This window comes from Bubalus kerabau, chromosome 20, assembly GCF_029407905.1.
Source record: "Bubalus kerabau isolate K-KA32 ecotype Philippines breed swamp buffalo chromosome 20, PCC_UOA_SB_1v2, whole genome shotgun sequence".
Classification (NCBI taxonomy): Eukaryota; Metazoa; Chordata; class Mammalia; order Artiodactyla; family Bovidae; genus Bubalus; species Bubalus kerabau.
Window position 1 is genome coordinate 56,167,307 of NC_073643.1, and position 16,245 is coordinate 56,183,551.

The 16,245-nt window shown below is 54.7% G+C and overlaps 1 protein-coding gene across 5 annotated transcripts in view; it reads right to left on the reverse strand.

Moving 5' to 3' along the window:
• Positions 1-16,245, reverse strand: part of ATP2B2 (ATPase plasma membrane Ca2+ transporting 2) — a 136,824-nt gene that overhangs the window by 51,090 nt on the left and 69,489 nt on the right. For 3 of the 5 annotated variants that reach the window (XM_055556990.1, XM_055556986.1, XM_055556987.1), the window contains exons 6-10: positions 11,479-11,604; positions 9,822-9,854; positions 8,643-8,702; positions 2,668-2,709; positions 1,700-1,858 (exon numbers count right to left, since the gene is read on the reverse strand). In XM_055556990.1, coding sequence (XP_055412965.1) covers positions 1,700-1,858; positions 2,668-2,709; positions 8,643-8,702; positions 9,822-9,854; positions 11,479-11,604 — 420 coding nt within the window. The remainder of the gene's footprint in view (positions 1-1,699; positions 1,859-2,667; positions 2,710-8,642; positions 8,703-9,821; positions 9,855-11,478; positions 11,605-16,245) is intronic. The other 2 variants (XM_055556988.1, XM_055556989.1) reach the window with 1 other exon arrangement.

Here is a 16,245-nt window from a genome sequence, read left to right on the forward strand (position 1 = left end):
CAGTGCTGTGCGGGTGTAGCTGAAGCTGCCCACACCTGCAGCCTTTGCCAGAGGAGACTGGGGTCTCCTTGTCAAAAAGTGCGTGGCAGTTCCACCCACCCCAATCTGATGGCCAATATCCAGGGGCTGACGTGGGGGTCCAGAAGCCCAGCCGCCTTGCTGCAGTGCGGGTTGGGCCCTGTAGAGGTATTCATGCTCCAGCGCTCCCTGTGGGATCAGGTGGGGACTGGGATTTCTCCGGAAACCTCGGCTTAGTCTGAGTCTTCCTAGGCTCTGTGGCATCCCAGACCCTTTCCAGGTCTCCCCGTGAGAGCACCCCTTCCCAAACCCTGTGCCTACCCATCTCAGGCTCTGCTTGCAAGGAATCCATCCCAGGATAGGAGCAGAAGTGGGATGTGAACCAGAAGGGTGCGACTCTGTGCCCCACGCCTGGCAGGGCTGACTGAGTGGCGGAGGGGATGAGCCAGGACAGGGAAGGCCATGGGATGCTTCTCACGGCTCTGCTCCCTGCCCTCCAGGAGCACGCTGCCGTGGAGCCTTCCCTGTGGTAGGGATGGAGGAAATCCCCGGACCCATTGCCGCCCGCCCCCACTGCCAGCTGTGGAGTTGAAGAGCCAGCTCGAGCCCCGTCTGACAGTCGCAGGGGCGGGATGCCAAGCTCCCGGCAGCCGGGAGCTGTCACCAGGCCCCTGAGTTTAAATATAGACGGCCAAGCCTGCAATTTGCCTCTCTTCTCCACACTGCGGTGCCTATAATTAGAGCTGGGAGACAGCCGTGGAGGAGCAGGCAGCCAGGTGGGGAGGCCATGGTGTTTGCCATATCCTTACCCAGGAGGAGAGGCCAAGACCATGTCGGGTGGGCAGGGCTCACCGTGCAGCCGGGCTCGGCTTTGGGGGCCAGAGCGGCAGTCATCAGCTGTCAACTGTAGCTATCAACTCGGTTGGGAAACCTGGCTCTTGTTGTTGTTCAGTCGTGTCTGAGTCTTTGTGACCCCATGGACTGCAGCACACGGGGCTCCTCTGTCCTTCACTACCTCCTTTCACTACCTTCACTACCTTTGCTCAAACTCATGTCCCTTGAGTTGGCAGTGCCATCCAACCATCTTATGTTGGGGCTCAGACAAGGGGCTTCTCCCTGGGCTCCTAGCACTGCCCTCAATCTTCCCAATCTTTCCTTTGCCTGGCAGCTGGGGGTGGTCATCATAGAGCTCAACTCCATCCTTGCTCACACCTCCTCCAGGGCTCCCAATGTCCTCAGGATAAAGCATGCATGGCCAACTCCTACAGGGTCTGCCCACATCCAGCCACCACCCTTGCCTGGACATGTAAATAATCTCCTTTACTCCTCACAGCAACCTGTGAAGTGGGGGACAGGAGCCCAAGTCCACAGACTGGGAGCGGAGGTTCAGAGCTTGGTGAAGGTACTTGCTCAAGACCTCAGAGCTGGAGCTCAACAAGAATGCAGGCAGGCTGCCCCCAGAGCCCACGCTTCACTCTTGCACCTAAGTGCTAGCTGAGGTGCCTGCTATATCAGGACTCAGACTGGTTGCCGTGGCAGACAAGGGTAGGTCTCATGCAAGCCCTCTCTTTGCAGATGAGGTAGCCGAGGCCCAGCCAGGGGCAGGGCTCTGCCCCGGGGATCCCCCTGCGTGCCCCGCGTCCCCCCAACCCCGTGCCATCTGCCAGGGCCGCACGCTCACCCGCCTTGCCGATCTGCACAGCCAGCTTGGTGAGCTTGCCCTGCAGCACCGACTTCTCCTTCTTGTGCATGTTGGCCTTCTTCTTGTCATCAGCGTCTCCCCCCTCGGCACTCTTGAGGGGTTGCATCTCCATGGCGGCCGCCCCGTCCTGCTGTTTGGCTGCAGGGAGCAGATCACACACATATGTACACACACACACGCACACACAGACACGTGCACACACACAGACATGCACACCCACAGGTTAGCCTGCAGGGTGCGGGTGTCGGCACCCAGCCCCCTGCCCAGGGGAGCACGGTGAGACCCTCACTCCCCCGCCTGAGCCCCCCTGCATGGCCGGCACAGATTCTGTGTGATGAGGGGGTCGGCCTCTCTCTGCTGGAGACCCTGGACCCAGGGCCACAGAACACAGCACGGAGTGACATGTCTCCACCCTGGATTTGCAGCATGAAGGGGCTGGGGGCGCCTCTGGGCCTGAACAAGTCCACCAGCCCTTCCCCAAAGGGCTCTTCGGCTTTTCCGCATCAGACAAGACACAGGCTTGGGCTCTGCCCAGTTGGTCCTTGGGCCATGTTGCTGGAATATTGAGTAGTCACTAGACAGAAGGGACAAAAGTGGGCTTAAAAAGTGGAGGAGTGTGTCCTCATCCACGGGTTCCAAGACCCTGCTCCTTCAGCACAGCCCTGACTGGTGGCTTGGAGCCCGACCCCTTGGCCCCTGAAGATCCTGAAGAACCAGCTTCAAGCCTTCAGCTGAACGGGGATACAGCTCAAAGCAGGGGAGACACTGGCTTGCGGGTGGACTGTCGTGAGGACAGTGCCACTTCCATTTGTCCTGGTACCACGAGATCACAGCTACCCCCCGCCCAGAGACATCAGGCGCCCACAGGTGTAGACGTCTGTCTCTGCTGTGGCCCCTAGAACCGGCAGGGAGGGGCCGCAGGGATCAGGTTAATACAAAAGGGTTACCTTTGCTCTGGCTGGTGTCCGCATTGCCATCCTGCATTTTACCTACACGACAAAGAATTTGAACAGACGACAGAGAACAGACAACACACATCGGTCACCATGAAGACGCAACAGGGCCACGGACGTTCATGTCAGTTGGGGGGTGGGGAGGGCCGAGCCGGCTCTGCTCCTCAGTACGGGGATGCCGGGGAGGCCCCCCAGGCAAGAGCAAACCTGCGGGGACTGCAGGGTCTCTCTTGATTCTCTGAGGGTGTAGAGCGGGGGCTTCCGTGGGGGTTATGTTGGCCGTGAGCATTTTACAGATTAGACAGCAGCCTTTAGGGTAAAGGGACCACACAAGCAGAAGGAATGAGAGATCTCAGGTCCCCAGTGATGAATTTGGAATTTGGTTGGTGCTTTATGTGGGCTGAGAAGAGGCAAAAGGAAACAGAGAGAGAGAGAGGTTGATTCTAGAACGGGGAGGCATTTGGTCAATGTGCTCCTTAGCTTCTGGCTCCAGGAGAGATGATTCCAGCTCCTCTTCCTCCTGGTGGTGGAGGACGAAGCCACGACATGGACAACCCTCCCCCCGACCCTCAGCCTCACTGAGAGTGATTCAGGCAAAGGGTGTGCAGAGGCTCCCAACAGTGGGCTCGGAGGCACCCACAGGTGTTTGGGGCCATGCCGTGGTGCCCAAGGGGAAGCCACCCCGCCCCACCCCTCCACTAAAGCGTGTGCTCGTCACTCAAGGTTGCCTAGTTCGGGCCACAGCAGAGAGGTGAAGTTGGCTTGGTGGGAACCCCTGGGTGCCCCCTACCCCCAGCTCTATCACATGTCTAGTGCTGAATCTGGGGCTCCGCACCCTGTAAACGGGGCAACGTGGGAGGCTGCCTCCCCAGGCTCAGCCCAGAGCGTGCGGGCTGCATTCACAGGGTGGGAGGTATTGGTGACTGCTACCTGGTAATTAGACACCTACCCGCACCTGCTGGCCCTGCAGGGATGGGGGCATCCTCATGTCCCCTGGCTCGCCCTGGGCTTTGCCCGATGGCTCGCCACCTCAGGAGGACTCAGAGAAGGTTGCTGAACCCCTCACCACTCCTGGATAATGACCGTGAAGGACGTCCTCACAGTTCGTGGGCCAGGCCCATACATGACCTGCTGGTCCTCACCGCATGCCTGCTGGGCGCTCCGGGATCACACCCACAGACAGATAAGAAGCTGCGGCTCAGGGAGGGACACTCAGCGGGGGCTCTGCCAGCTCTCCGCAGGTGAGTGGACAGCTGGCCCCAAGGTGTATGCACATTTTTGCCCCCCTTGGGAGAAAGCAGCTACCCACCATGCCCTGAGCCTGCGGTAGGGTGGGCACTGACGTGGCACTGGTGGGACTGGGCTCCTGAAGCTGCTGTTTCAGGAGCAGCTAGCCCTGTGAGTCCACTGCCCCCAGCTTGGCTTCCGCCTCCGTAACAAGGGGTTGTCATCTTGCCTCCCGGAGCACCTAGAAGTCACCTTTTAGGAGAACCACCCGCCCAGCAGCGTTTGGCAGTCTGCAAGTGCCTCACATCTTGTCGGTTTTCCTGGTACCCTGTAGGGTGGGGCGGGAGGGGCGTTCATCCCTCTCGTTTTACAACGAGGAAACAAGCTGAGGGAGGTTCAGAGGCAGCTGTCATGTACAGAGCATCCTGACGACCCTCTGTAAACACTGTCGTCCCCACACCACATAACGTCACACCGACTGCCTCAGAGGGAAGCAGCAGCTTGCTGGGTGCCAGCTCCATACCGTCTCTGCAACAGTGCCGGGCTGTTCCCATTGAGCCTGCTAGCAAAGGGTCAGTGACCTGCCCTGGGGTTGAAAGGGAAAGGCCCCCATCCCTCTATTCTAAAATCCTTTCTACCAGATTAAGAAACAACACAGAAGGCGGCTTCTCGGAGCCGATTGGAATGAACTACAACAGTTGTTTTTATTTTTAAACGTAATTTTACTAACTGGGCTAAAAGGCACCAGAGGACTCGGCTTCAGTAGCTGGTGTGCGAGGGCACAGAGGGACCTTTGTTTGCATTGCACATTATCAGATGCAATAGCCCACGTGCGCCCATTAACCAAGCTAGCAATTTCCTCTTTTATTTCCATAGCGATCACGTGGCCAGAAAAATAATCAACAATGCATATGTTTGAGGGAGGGAGCCATGTCCTGGGGGCACTTGGGCGCAGCTGGCCCAGTTTCTTAGAAGCGAGGGCTCATTTGGGGGCTCTCCTTAGCCAAATCGGTGCTTGCCTGGCCCTGGAACGGTGGTGGGGTGCTGCTCTGGCCCGCCATGGGACCTGGAAGATGGGCTGATTAAGAGGAGTTGGGATGGAGGACAGGACCCAGGCTGGGGGACCAGGGTGGAGACCCAGAGGCCTCTCTGCATCAGATGCCAGATGCATTTTTACCAAATGGATCAGTCCTCTCTGTGCACTGCGAGGGTCATGGATGCAGAAAGCCTCGACGTGGAGGGTCCATGGAGATCCCATAAACAAGCTTTGAGGAGACAGACTGCTAACTAGGAGAACTGGGAAGCATCACTTCTCTTACCTGTGCCTACATTTGTCCCCCTGTGAAATGCAACAATTTCAACCAAGGTGATGCTTATGAAAAGCACTGCAAAGTACCCTGTAAGTGTCCAGTGTTAAGAGCAATGTGTCACTTACAATCATGATTAAAAGTGATGTATTCAATAGTGATATATCAATAAATGGGTTTCCCAGGTGGTGCTAGTGGTAAAGGACCCGCCTGCCAATGCAGGAGACACAAGAGATGCTCATTCTATCCCTGGGTCAGGAAGATCTCTTGGAGGAGGGCATGGCAAACCACTCCAGTGTTTTTGCCTGGAGAATCCCATGGACAGAGGAGTCTGATGGGCTGTAGTCCATGGGGTTGCAAAGAGTCAGACATGACTGAAGCGACTTAGCACGCATGCACGCGTGTCAATAAATATAAAATAAATAATAAAATTAAAATGGCAATTATAATGCCTCCAAAATGAATGGGACACCCCTTAGCGCTCAGTTGGGAGGGGCTTGGGGGCAGTGGAGCGAGGAGGGGGCATCCTGCCAGCTAAGTGTGTCTTCCACATCCAGGACATCCTGACTTGGCTCAGATCAAAGAGTGGAAAGGAATGGTCCATTCTCTCACTCACAAAGCTCAGCTTAGCCCCCTCAGCCTTCAGTGCCCTCTGCCTGGAGCCTGGAGGGTGCGTCAGAAGGCAGGTTCTCATTCGCTAGGTCTGGGTGGGGCCTGAGAGTCTGCATTTCTAACGAGCTCCTGGGAGATGCCCAGGAGCATGCGGGCCTCCGGTCACAATTCGAGTAACAACAGCTTAGAGCACCGGCTCCAGAGTATTTTGGGGGGTCTACCAATCCCACGACATTCAGCCAGGAAGGGTCCTGCAGCCACGTCAGTCTGGGAAGCCCCGTGTGACTCTAACTCTATCCCATAGCACGATAGAGGCTGTCTTTCTGCAACAAGGAGGAAACCAATTCTACCCAGTGGTTCTTAAAACAGTTTTGACCACAGGATCCTTTCCTTTCAGGGAAGACTTCTTAACGTGCTTGTGAAGATTATTTATTTTTTAAAGCTTTTCTTTTTTTGAGGATGTGGACCATTTTAAAAGTCCGTATTGAATCTGGAACAATAGTGCTTCTGTTTTGGTTTTCTGGCCGCGAGGCATGTGGGAATCTTAGCTCTCTGACCAGGGATTGGACTCGCACCCCCTGCATTGGAAGCTGAAGTCTTAACCCCTGGACCACCAGGGAAAGTCCCTACATCATGTGAAATTTACACCTGGAAGAGCAGCACACACTTTAGAGCCAGGTAGGCCTGGCTTCACGTCGCAGCTTTGCTACTGCCTAGCTCTGTGACCTTGGACTAGTGTCTTCATCTCCATGAGACTCAGTTTCCTCACTTTAAAGTAGGGACAAAAAACTGACCCATAGGGTCATCATGAGGATTAAATGAGACACTTGCAAAGTGCCTGGTGCACAGAAAGTGGGTAAGAAATGATGTTTCCCCATCTTTTCCTACAGTTTTTCTTGAGAATATATGGGTGTTTTTGGCTTGAACTGGAAGTGAGGCTCCTGCCTTTTTGAGACCCACCAGTGAGAAGGCAATGGCAACCCACTCCAGTACTCTTGCCTGGAAAATCCCATGGACGGAGGAGCCTGGTAGGCTGCAGTCCATGGGGTCACTAAGAGTCGGACACAACTGAGCGACTTCACTTTCACTTTTCACTTCCATGCATTGGAGAAGGAAATGGCAACCCACTCCAGTGTTCTTGCCTGGAGAATCCCAGGGACGGGGGTAACCCCAGTGGGCTGCCGTCCATGGGGTCGCACAGAGTCGGACACGACTGAAGCAACTTAGCAGCAGCAGTAGCAGTCTGGATGCGGTCCCAGCAGATTCATCATCCAGGAGGGGTGGGGGGAAGCAGGCCGTCACTTTCTGTTTCCTCCTTCCCCTCTCCCTCACCTACGTGGATTTGCCTACATCATTTCTCCCTGTTAGGTCTTCTCTGGTGGCTCAGTCTGTAAAGAATCTGCCTGCAATGCAGGAGACCCGGGTTTTATCCCTGGGTTGAAAAGATCCCCTGGAGAAGGGAACAGCAACCCACTCCAGTACTCGTGCCTGGAAAATCTCATGGACAGAGGAGCCTGGCAGGCTACAGTCCATGGGGCGGCAAGAGTCGGAGAAGGCTTAGCAACTAAAGCACCAGCTCGGCTCCTCCCTCACATGTGACACCTCCCACACCCCAGGCTGTCCTCTTTTCTCTTCCTGTGCCTGAAATAGACCCACACCCAAATTAGCCCTTCCTGGCCAGGTGCTGCTCACAGAGGGGTGTTGCCCAGTCCCTGACATCTGCTAGCTGCTTCCATCTTGGGTCACTTTGAATCCAAGTGGCTTAGCCAGAGGCCTGGGACAGGGAAGGGGAGGAGGAGGCAGAACCACAGCTCCACGTTTTCTGGGAGTGGTGAGGAGTAAATGACATGATGGATGAGAAACCTGCTGCTCAGTTCCTGGGATGAGTGATGCTGAGGAAAGAAAAAGCTTTCCCTTCCCTTCAATTCTCGGGGCCAATGGTTTCATGTCCGAACCCTAAAAGCTCTTAGGAGCAGACCGGGTGACTTTATGTCACCTGACTTGGGGACGGGGATGACCAGAGAAGATGGGAGGGTATAGAGGTGTGAAATCTTCCAAAAGGCGCGGAGGCCAGTGAAAGGAGTTCCTTCCTGCCTGTGTGTAAGGAGGGTGAGATGCAGACCCAAGCTACAGGGGCAGCCCTTACCCCCATCGCCCATCCCCGAGAGGGCCGGTAAGAATGCAGAGACTCAGGACAGATGCTCCAGCACAGGCAACAGCAAGAAACACCAGTCCACACCCGAGGGACAGAACTGGGCCCGAGCCCAAGCAAAGCTCCTGCCCGTTCACTCCACGAAAGAAGAGAAGAACGTGTAGTAGTGGGTCAGCCATGCTACAGGGCGGGGCCCAGGAGCTGAATGCAGGCCTGGGTCCCCCTGCCTCGAGGGAATGGTTTGAGTCAAGGACGGGAGCCTGCACTGGGGACCCAGAGGCCAGCCTCAGCCCGGGTCCTGACCCCGGGCCTTCTTCCCCCAAGCCGGGACCAGGAATGTGCTTAGGAGAGGGCCACGCAGGGAGGGACGCTGCTTCCAGGGAGGGAGAGGGGACCAGATCTGAAGCCAAGGTCATGTCCCTCTTCGGGGCTCCACTGGGGATCAAGGGGCCAACTTTGACCACCGCCGGTGGGAGCGGAGCTGGGTGCCCGGGGGTGGCTTCTCTCTTAAGCACCTGCCCCGTGTGTGAGAGGACGACTGTCCCCGAGCTGCCCATGCACATCCAAGTCTGGGCCATCCTGAACAGGGAGAGGAAAGCCCAGAGCTGGGGGTGGGGAGGCGCCCATCGCCCAAGACCGAGAGCTCCCCGGGGGCGGGGTGGGAGACGTACCATTGACTACGCTGGTATTTGCACTATCTGCAGCATTTGAACCTGCCGCACCATCGGCCGCTGTGGGGGTGGGAGGGATGAAAAATGCAGTGGTCAAAATGGAGGAAAGCAGCAGTGCAGACGGCAGCAACAGTAGACGCGAACCAACGTGCGGGGAGTGACGTGACTATGGTCGGAAACACACATCTCCACCGGAAATCAAGAAACTCAAATTTGGGGGTGGGTGGTGGGTGGGTGAAATGTTCCCTTGGAGATGACACACAAGTCGGGGGGGAGAAACTCAGACATGGAAGGTCTTTGAAATAAAATATGGAGGATGATCAACGTGGGTAGGTGGGATGGTCGGTGTGAGGTCTGGACCCAGGCATCCCGTTGGCCCAACCAACAGGGCAGGTCTCTCTGTCAGTGAGGGTTCTATGAAGGTGGGTGGGGGCGCTGGCTGACCATCACGGCCAGAGGGACCCGTGGCCAGGAGTCGATTCAGCACGGGGTGCAGTAATAGCCCTGGCCGTTCCGAATGGGCATTTGTTGTGACGGTTGCTGTGTCCTGGAAGGACATCTTTCACGGCAGTGACCTTGGATTTGTGTGTTTGACTCAGGCCACTGCCCGTGGCCGACTCCTCCTTTCCTGACTGACCCTCAAAAGGCTGCCTTGGTCTTGCCCATAGGAGATGCCCCACCACTTAAAATATGACATCAGGCATGTTGCATCTTGTGCACGAGACAGAGAGGGTACTAATGAGATTTCCTTAATTTAGAAATCAAAAATGATATGAGATGCTCAAATTCGCTCTGGCTGTTTTCTCTTGGGGTTGGGGGAGACGGGTTCTGTGGGAAGGAGAGGGAATAGATGCTGGGTGAGTTGGTCGTGCCGTGGGGCGAGGGGCTCTGTGGGGTCACGTGGTGCTGAGCGCACATGGCGTGCGGCTGTCTGGGATTTAGAGGCAGTGGGGGCACCATCTGCCCTGGAAGCACTGGAAGGGCAGCGTGGGGTGCTGGCCTGTCCTGTGGGGCTGGCAGCACATGGGGCCACAGAGGAGTTTTGGGGTTGGGGGCAGAGCCCCCAGCCATCGGGTACCCTTCTAGCTGTGTGCTGGGGGTCTGGGGCCAGGGCTCAGGGGTCAATGGCTCCTGCTACTTCTAAACGCCCCTTCTACCCTGGGGGGTGTCTTACTGTACCTGGTAGCTGAAGGCCATCCCCCTTCTTCACACCTGTGTGACGATTTTTGAGACATGTTAATGAAGGAGAAGCATGTACAGCCACATACACGCCCGCCCACACATGCACACACACACACACACACACACACACACACACACACACTCTGGCACACCCAGAGTCATCCTGAAATGGAGGGTTGTAAGCAGCGTCCCTGGTGGAGGTGATGGGATGGAAGTGCTAAGGGGGTCCAGCCCTGGGAAGCCCCCGGGTCTGCTCTCAGGGGCCTGAGAGGCTGGGTCGCCCCCATCTTCCTCTGCCATGTCCCCCCGTATCCCACCTCTTCCTTCTGCACTGCTGTCCCCATCTCGTCGATGGGGCAACGTTCAGCAAGGGACTCTGACCCATGCCGGGCAGAAGAGGCCTGTTTTCTTATCGGCATTTTAAAAAACACCAGTCTGGCCCGTGGGAGCTTCTGGGCATTTCTGCCCCTCACCCGGGCCCCACCGAGGCCAAGGAAGTGGGCAGAACTGCTACATCCTGCCCAACTGCCTGCACCGGGGGCCACTGGTGGCCACAGCTGCTACGCCACTGTGTGGACGCTGTCCTGACATGCTCTGCGCCTCATGGCCAAGACTTGTCCTCAGTTTCAACCTCAGCTTGCACAGATCACAGCTTACTGCCATTGTTTCCACTGCTGCGGCAGCCATAATCTTAGGAGGACCCCAGTAGGAAACAGGTTTTGGCCCTGGAAACAAGTAACCTTTGATTGTGTCCCAGGCCAAGACTAGCTGACCTCTGAGAGCTGGAGGTTAGTCCCGTTGTCCCTAAAACCAAAAGCGGGGTCTTCTACTATCTCATCTCCTTCCCCTGGGTTCCAGAAGGTCTGGATGTTGGGGACCCTCCTCTGGGGCTTGGGGAAGGAGACAAAGGACTGAAGACTTTGTGAGAGGGGGAGGGTCCCCAAGACCGAGTGTGAATGTCAGGTAAGTAGCCAGCTGTTTTGGTCCAGAGGCTGGATGTTAGATTTGGGTCCGGTCTGATGGGACCGGGGCTCACGTCTCCCAACCAGCCCTCCTATGCTCTGAGAGGCACTTCCAGCCCAAGATGCCAACCTGCTGCACCAAGGGGAGCCCATGGAGTGAGGACACTTGCTTCTGGGAGAGGAGGAAACAGAACTCAGCTGAGATGGCAGCTCCAGGGGCATCAGAGAGGGGCTCATAACAGCTGATTTGGAGGCACCTTCCCCAGAAGCTCCCCTATCACCTCTGGGTAGAGTCTCCACTGAGTGTGCAGCTCTGCCCAGTGGAATTGAGAGTAGTGAAGGAATATGCCCAGGTGGGGTTTTCTCCTCAATATCAGGGCTGATGATGGACCAGGTCACACTTGAGGCTGGAGACTGAAGAAAAGGCTCAGCACCCTTGGCCTGGCTCGGAGGGGAAGGGGAGCACCCCCATGACATGACTGGACAAGACAGAGACTGGGACAAGACCCTGGAGATGGAACAGACAGAGCCTCCTGGCCCAAGCAGGGCCTCGAGGATGCAGGAGGCGACTATTGGCACAGGGTGTGGACATAAAAGGCACTCAATAACTCGCTTGTTGAGTGAAAGAATCAACAACAAAAAAATGTGGCCTTAAGAGTTCCTCTCCTGGTCCATGAGGGGGCTGGGCTTACCTTTCTTGTCTTTCTTCTCTTCCTCTTCACCACCGGCCCCCAGCAGGGTAAAGATAATGCCAGTCTGAGAGTTCACACCCACGGCAGTCACCACCATCCGTCCAGAGCCCTCCATCACGTGGGTACCTAGGGATGGGGATGAAGGCCAAGTTACCATTGCACAGCCCAGACCCCCTCCCCCAAGGAGTGGGAGGAATCTGGTCCCAGTCTGCTCCTGGCAATTTGCCTGTCGAGGTCCTGGGGCACCACCTACAGTGAAGATTTAATGTGTATCATCTTAGTGGATCCTTTAAAGATGACTATACCTTGGGACAATGCTATGATGAGCCAGGTTCTCAAACACTGCTGTACTCAGCTCTTAGGCCCCTGGAAAGCTCAGGCTTATCCTCTCCTACCCATTCCTGGTGAGTTCCTTCCTCTCTCTTCTCTCTCCCCATTCCTCCTCTCCCTGCCTTACAGGTCAAGCAGGGACCACTCTTGTCTCTTCCTTTATTGATATATCTAGAACCATACCTCATTCTACTTAATTCTGCAATTGGCAAGAAAAATGCCAATTAAGCCCTGGGCAGGACTGCTTAAAATGAAGTCCACTTCCTCCCCAAAGATCTAAGGAAAGAATTCAGAGCTCTGAGAACTTGGATGAGGAAACAATGAAATCTTTATTTTCACAGACATCAAACTGAAATTTAGCATTTTTCCTCCATTAAGAACAAAGGCAATAAACTGCAGGAGTGTCAGTGGTGCCCACAACACCATTACACATGTTACAAAAATCACAGTTTTTAAAAATATCTCTTTATTTTTGAAATAAAGAAAAATATCTCTTACTTTTTGAAAGTGAAAGTTGCTCAGTCATGTCCAACTCTTTATGACCCCATGGACTATACAGTCCATGGAATTCTCCAGGCCAAAATACTGGAGTGGGTAGCCTCTCCCTTCTCCAGTGGATCTTCCCAACCCAGGGATTGAACTGGGGTCTCCTGCATTGCAAGTGGATTCATTACCAGCTGAGCTATCAGGGGTGCCACCAAGATAAGATACTTTTTAGGCTTATGCTTATTTTACAACTAAGGCTGTTATTATATTGATTGCTGGATCTCATTATTCAGTATACTAATAAAGAAACACATATGTTACTATATCACACATTTATTCTTTTAAAATTACTTTAGCTATTTCAATATAATTGACTTCCTTTGTGATCCAAGGTATTTCATATATTTCAAAGCTTTATTCTGAATAAGGGTGGCCGACCCCTGGCTTCATCTCAGAGGAACCAGAGATCAAATTGCCAACATCTGCTGGATCATGGAAAAAGCAAGAGAGTTCCAGAAAAACATCTATTTCTGCTTTATTGCCTATGCCAAAGCCTTTGACTGTGTGGATCACAACAAACTGGAAAATTCTGAAAGAGATGGGAATACCAGACCACCTGATCTGCCTCTTGAGAAACCTATATGCAGGTCAGGAAGCAACAGTTAGAACTGGACATGGAACAACAGACTGGTTCCAAATAGGAAAAGGAGTACATCAAGGCTGTATATTGTCACCCTGTTTATTTAACTTATATGCAGAGTACATCATGAGAAACGCTGGACTGGAAGAAACACAAGCTGGAATCAAGATTGCCGGGAGAAATATCAGTAACCTCAGATATGCAGATGACACCACCCTTATGGCAGAAAGTAAAGAGGAACTCAAAAGCCTCTTGATGAAAGTGAAAGTGGAGAGTGAAAAAGTTGGCTTAAAGCTCAACTTTCAGAAAACGAAGATCATGGCATCTGGTCCCATCACTTCATGGAAAATAGATGGGGAAACAGTGGAAACAGTTTTTCTGGGCTCCAAAATCACTGCAGATGGTGAAGGCAGCCATGAAATTAAAAGACGCTTACTCCTTGGAAGGAAAGTTATGACCAACCTAGATAGCATATTCAAAAGCAGAGACATTACTTTGCCAACAAAGGTTCGTCTAGTCAAGGCTATGGTTTTTCCTGTGGTCATGTACGGATGTAAGAGTTGGACTGTGAAGAAGGCTGAGCGCCAAAGAATTGATGCTTCTGAACTGTGGTGTTGGAGAAGACTCTTGAGAGTCCCTTGGACTTCAAGGAGTTCCAACCAGTCCATTCTGAAGGAGATCAGCCCTGGGATTTCTTTGGAAGGAATGATGCTAAAGCTGAAACTCCAGTACTTTGGCCACCTCATGTGAAGAGTTGACTCATTGGAAAAGACTCTGATGCTGGGAGGGATTGAGGGCAGGAGGAGAAGGGGACGACAGAGGATGAGATGGCTGGATGGCATCACTGACTCGATGGACATGAGTCTGAGTGAACTCCGGGAGTTTGTGATGGACAGGGAGGCATGGTGTGCTGCGATTCATGGGGTCGCAAAGAGTCGGACACTACTGAGCGACTGAACTGAACTGATAATGATCCCGGACCTTCCCAGGAGTCCACGGTACAAGAAAAGTTACAAACTCCCTTCCGAGGATTTTAGATTTTTCAAACTGGGTTCCAAAGGGTCCTGGAATTCTTCCAGGGGCTGAGGGGAGCTGTGGGGGAGGAGCGAGGGAGGCCTTTGAGCAGAGTAGCTCCACTTTTACTTATCTTTGGGGCTTTGTTGTCAACTTCTTCTTGACAAGTGGGCACTCCGCTTAGTAAAGAACCTAGGGAAGTGAAGTTTGGCCTGTCAAGTGCTTGTCTTTTTGTGATTTTTCCTTTTTACTGCTCTGGCTAGAAAATCCTCTATACGAGCACATAGCTCCTCCTCCAGCAGAGAGGTAAGAATCCAGTCCTGCGAGGTGTAGGGTCTCCAGCCATCCCCAGGCTGCACAGGAAGAATTATATCTGGTCTATCAGACAGGCGGCTATGACCACCAAACCCAGACACCAAACACCCCTGAATACTTCTTTCTCAAACTCCTGCTGTTTTCAGATTTTCCTTGTTTCCACTTACGATCAATGGTCGTTTCTTCCTGTTTTCAGGGTCACTTGTCACTAAAGGCCTTCTCCTGGTTCTCTCAATTTGCTTCAGACTTGAAGTCTAGGTGGACAGACTCATTAGGATTGGATGTAAAATAAGAGTCAACAGGTTCTAAGTCAAGGCAGAAAGCACTTTCCTTAAAGCAAGGAATCTATTTTCACGTTTCAAGAGGTTTCGTCCACTCCTTTCCGTTTCCTCCTAGGACCTGAGCCATGTTTTGAGATGGTGTCTGTGCGTGTACATGTTTGCACACATGCCTGGTTGCGTGTGTGTGTGCGCGTTTGTGGTGCTCCAGCCATTTGGCCTCTAGGATGTCAGGATCTTAAAGTGCTTTACAGACAGACAGATATCCTCCAGTAAGTTCCTCTGAGGTGGTAAAGGTTGGTCTGTCCATCCATGAAGGGCAAACGTAGTCATGAAGGCTCCCAGAGGCAGCCTGGAGCCTAGCAAGCCGTACCAGAATCCAGGCTCTCAGGTGATGCCCTGTGCGGCTGGCTCCATGCCCATCCCCAGGCTCCATGCCCATCCCCAGGCTCTGCGCCCATCCCCAGGCTCTGCGCTCATCCCCAGGCTCTGCGCCCATCCCCAGGCTCCGCACCCATCCCCAGGCAGGGAACAGTGGGGACCACAGAAAGCGCTCGAACACTGACTCCAGGCTGGAAGGCCCAGACCTGGTGTCTTCCCATCACAGGCGGACCCCGGAGCTCACTCTCCTCACGAGGGGCACAAGTACAACCTGAGCCCAATTACAGGGCTTTGGGAACTACAGTGACTTGCTGACAAAAAGCTTTCTCAAGCGCGGGCTCAGCCTGTGTGGGGGCTTGCAGGATGGACTATTACGTATCAGCGATATTAGATGAGGAACTAAGGCACAGAGAGGTCACCTGTGGGTGGTGTGAGGTCACTGCAGATCTTTAAAGGTGAGGGGTGAACACACTTCAGCGCACTCACAGGGCGTAGACGGCAGGGACGGAATCAGCACGACCTTCCGCAGGACACCTACTCCCCGCCAGGCCTCGTGCCCTCACCCCGATCCTAACCCCAGCCTTAACCCTGACCCTTCACGTGCAATCATCTCGTCAGCTCTCACGCCGGCCCTCAGCTGGCAGAGGAGAAACCCGGGGCTCTGGGAGGAGTGGCCCGTCCAGGGTCCCTGGCTGGTGAGGGACAGAGCCCCCTGCCGGGTTGGTCAGATGCTGCACTTCCTCAGAAACAAGGCCACACGCTGGTCCCAAACACGTTCGTGAAAAGCTGGCTCGGCCTGGGTGTCGACAGAGAAGCCGCTCCCCAACCCCGCCCGCCCGCCCCCCCCCCCCTCCCCCGGCCCTGGGCGGGATGGAAAAAGACACAGGGGGCCAATTTCCACCCAAGATAATCAGACCCCAAATCACCTTCTGATCTAATCACTCCCAGCTCAGCAGGGAGCTGGCAGCTCTGCAGCAGGAGGCCGGGAGGAGGGGGGAGGAAGAGGAAGCCAGAGAGGTGGCCTCCGGACACGGGGACACGGGGACACGGGGAGGTGGGGGAGAAGGGCCGGCACACCTCCCACCCAGCACCGAGGAGCCCCGGGGGTCCTCCAGGCCTCCGCATTGGAGGGGCCAGAGGCGTCGGGGGCATCACCTCCCCCGCTGGTACCCCCTCCCTCCACACCTCAGCAGCACGCCCAGCCTCAGCTCTGACTACTGTCCCCCAGCTCAGGCACCCTCCACAGCTCCCCAAAGTCCAGACGCCTTCATTAGCAACCCTTGGGTCAGCTCTCAACCTTCTCCGAGCCCCGGACCACTGACT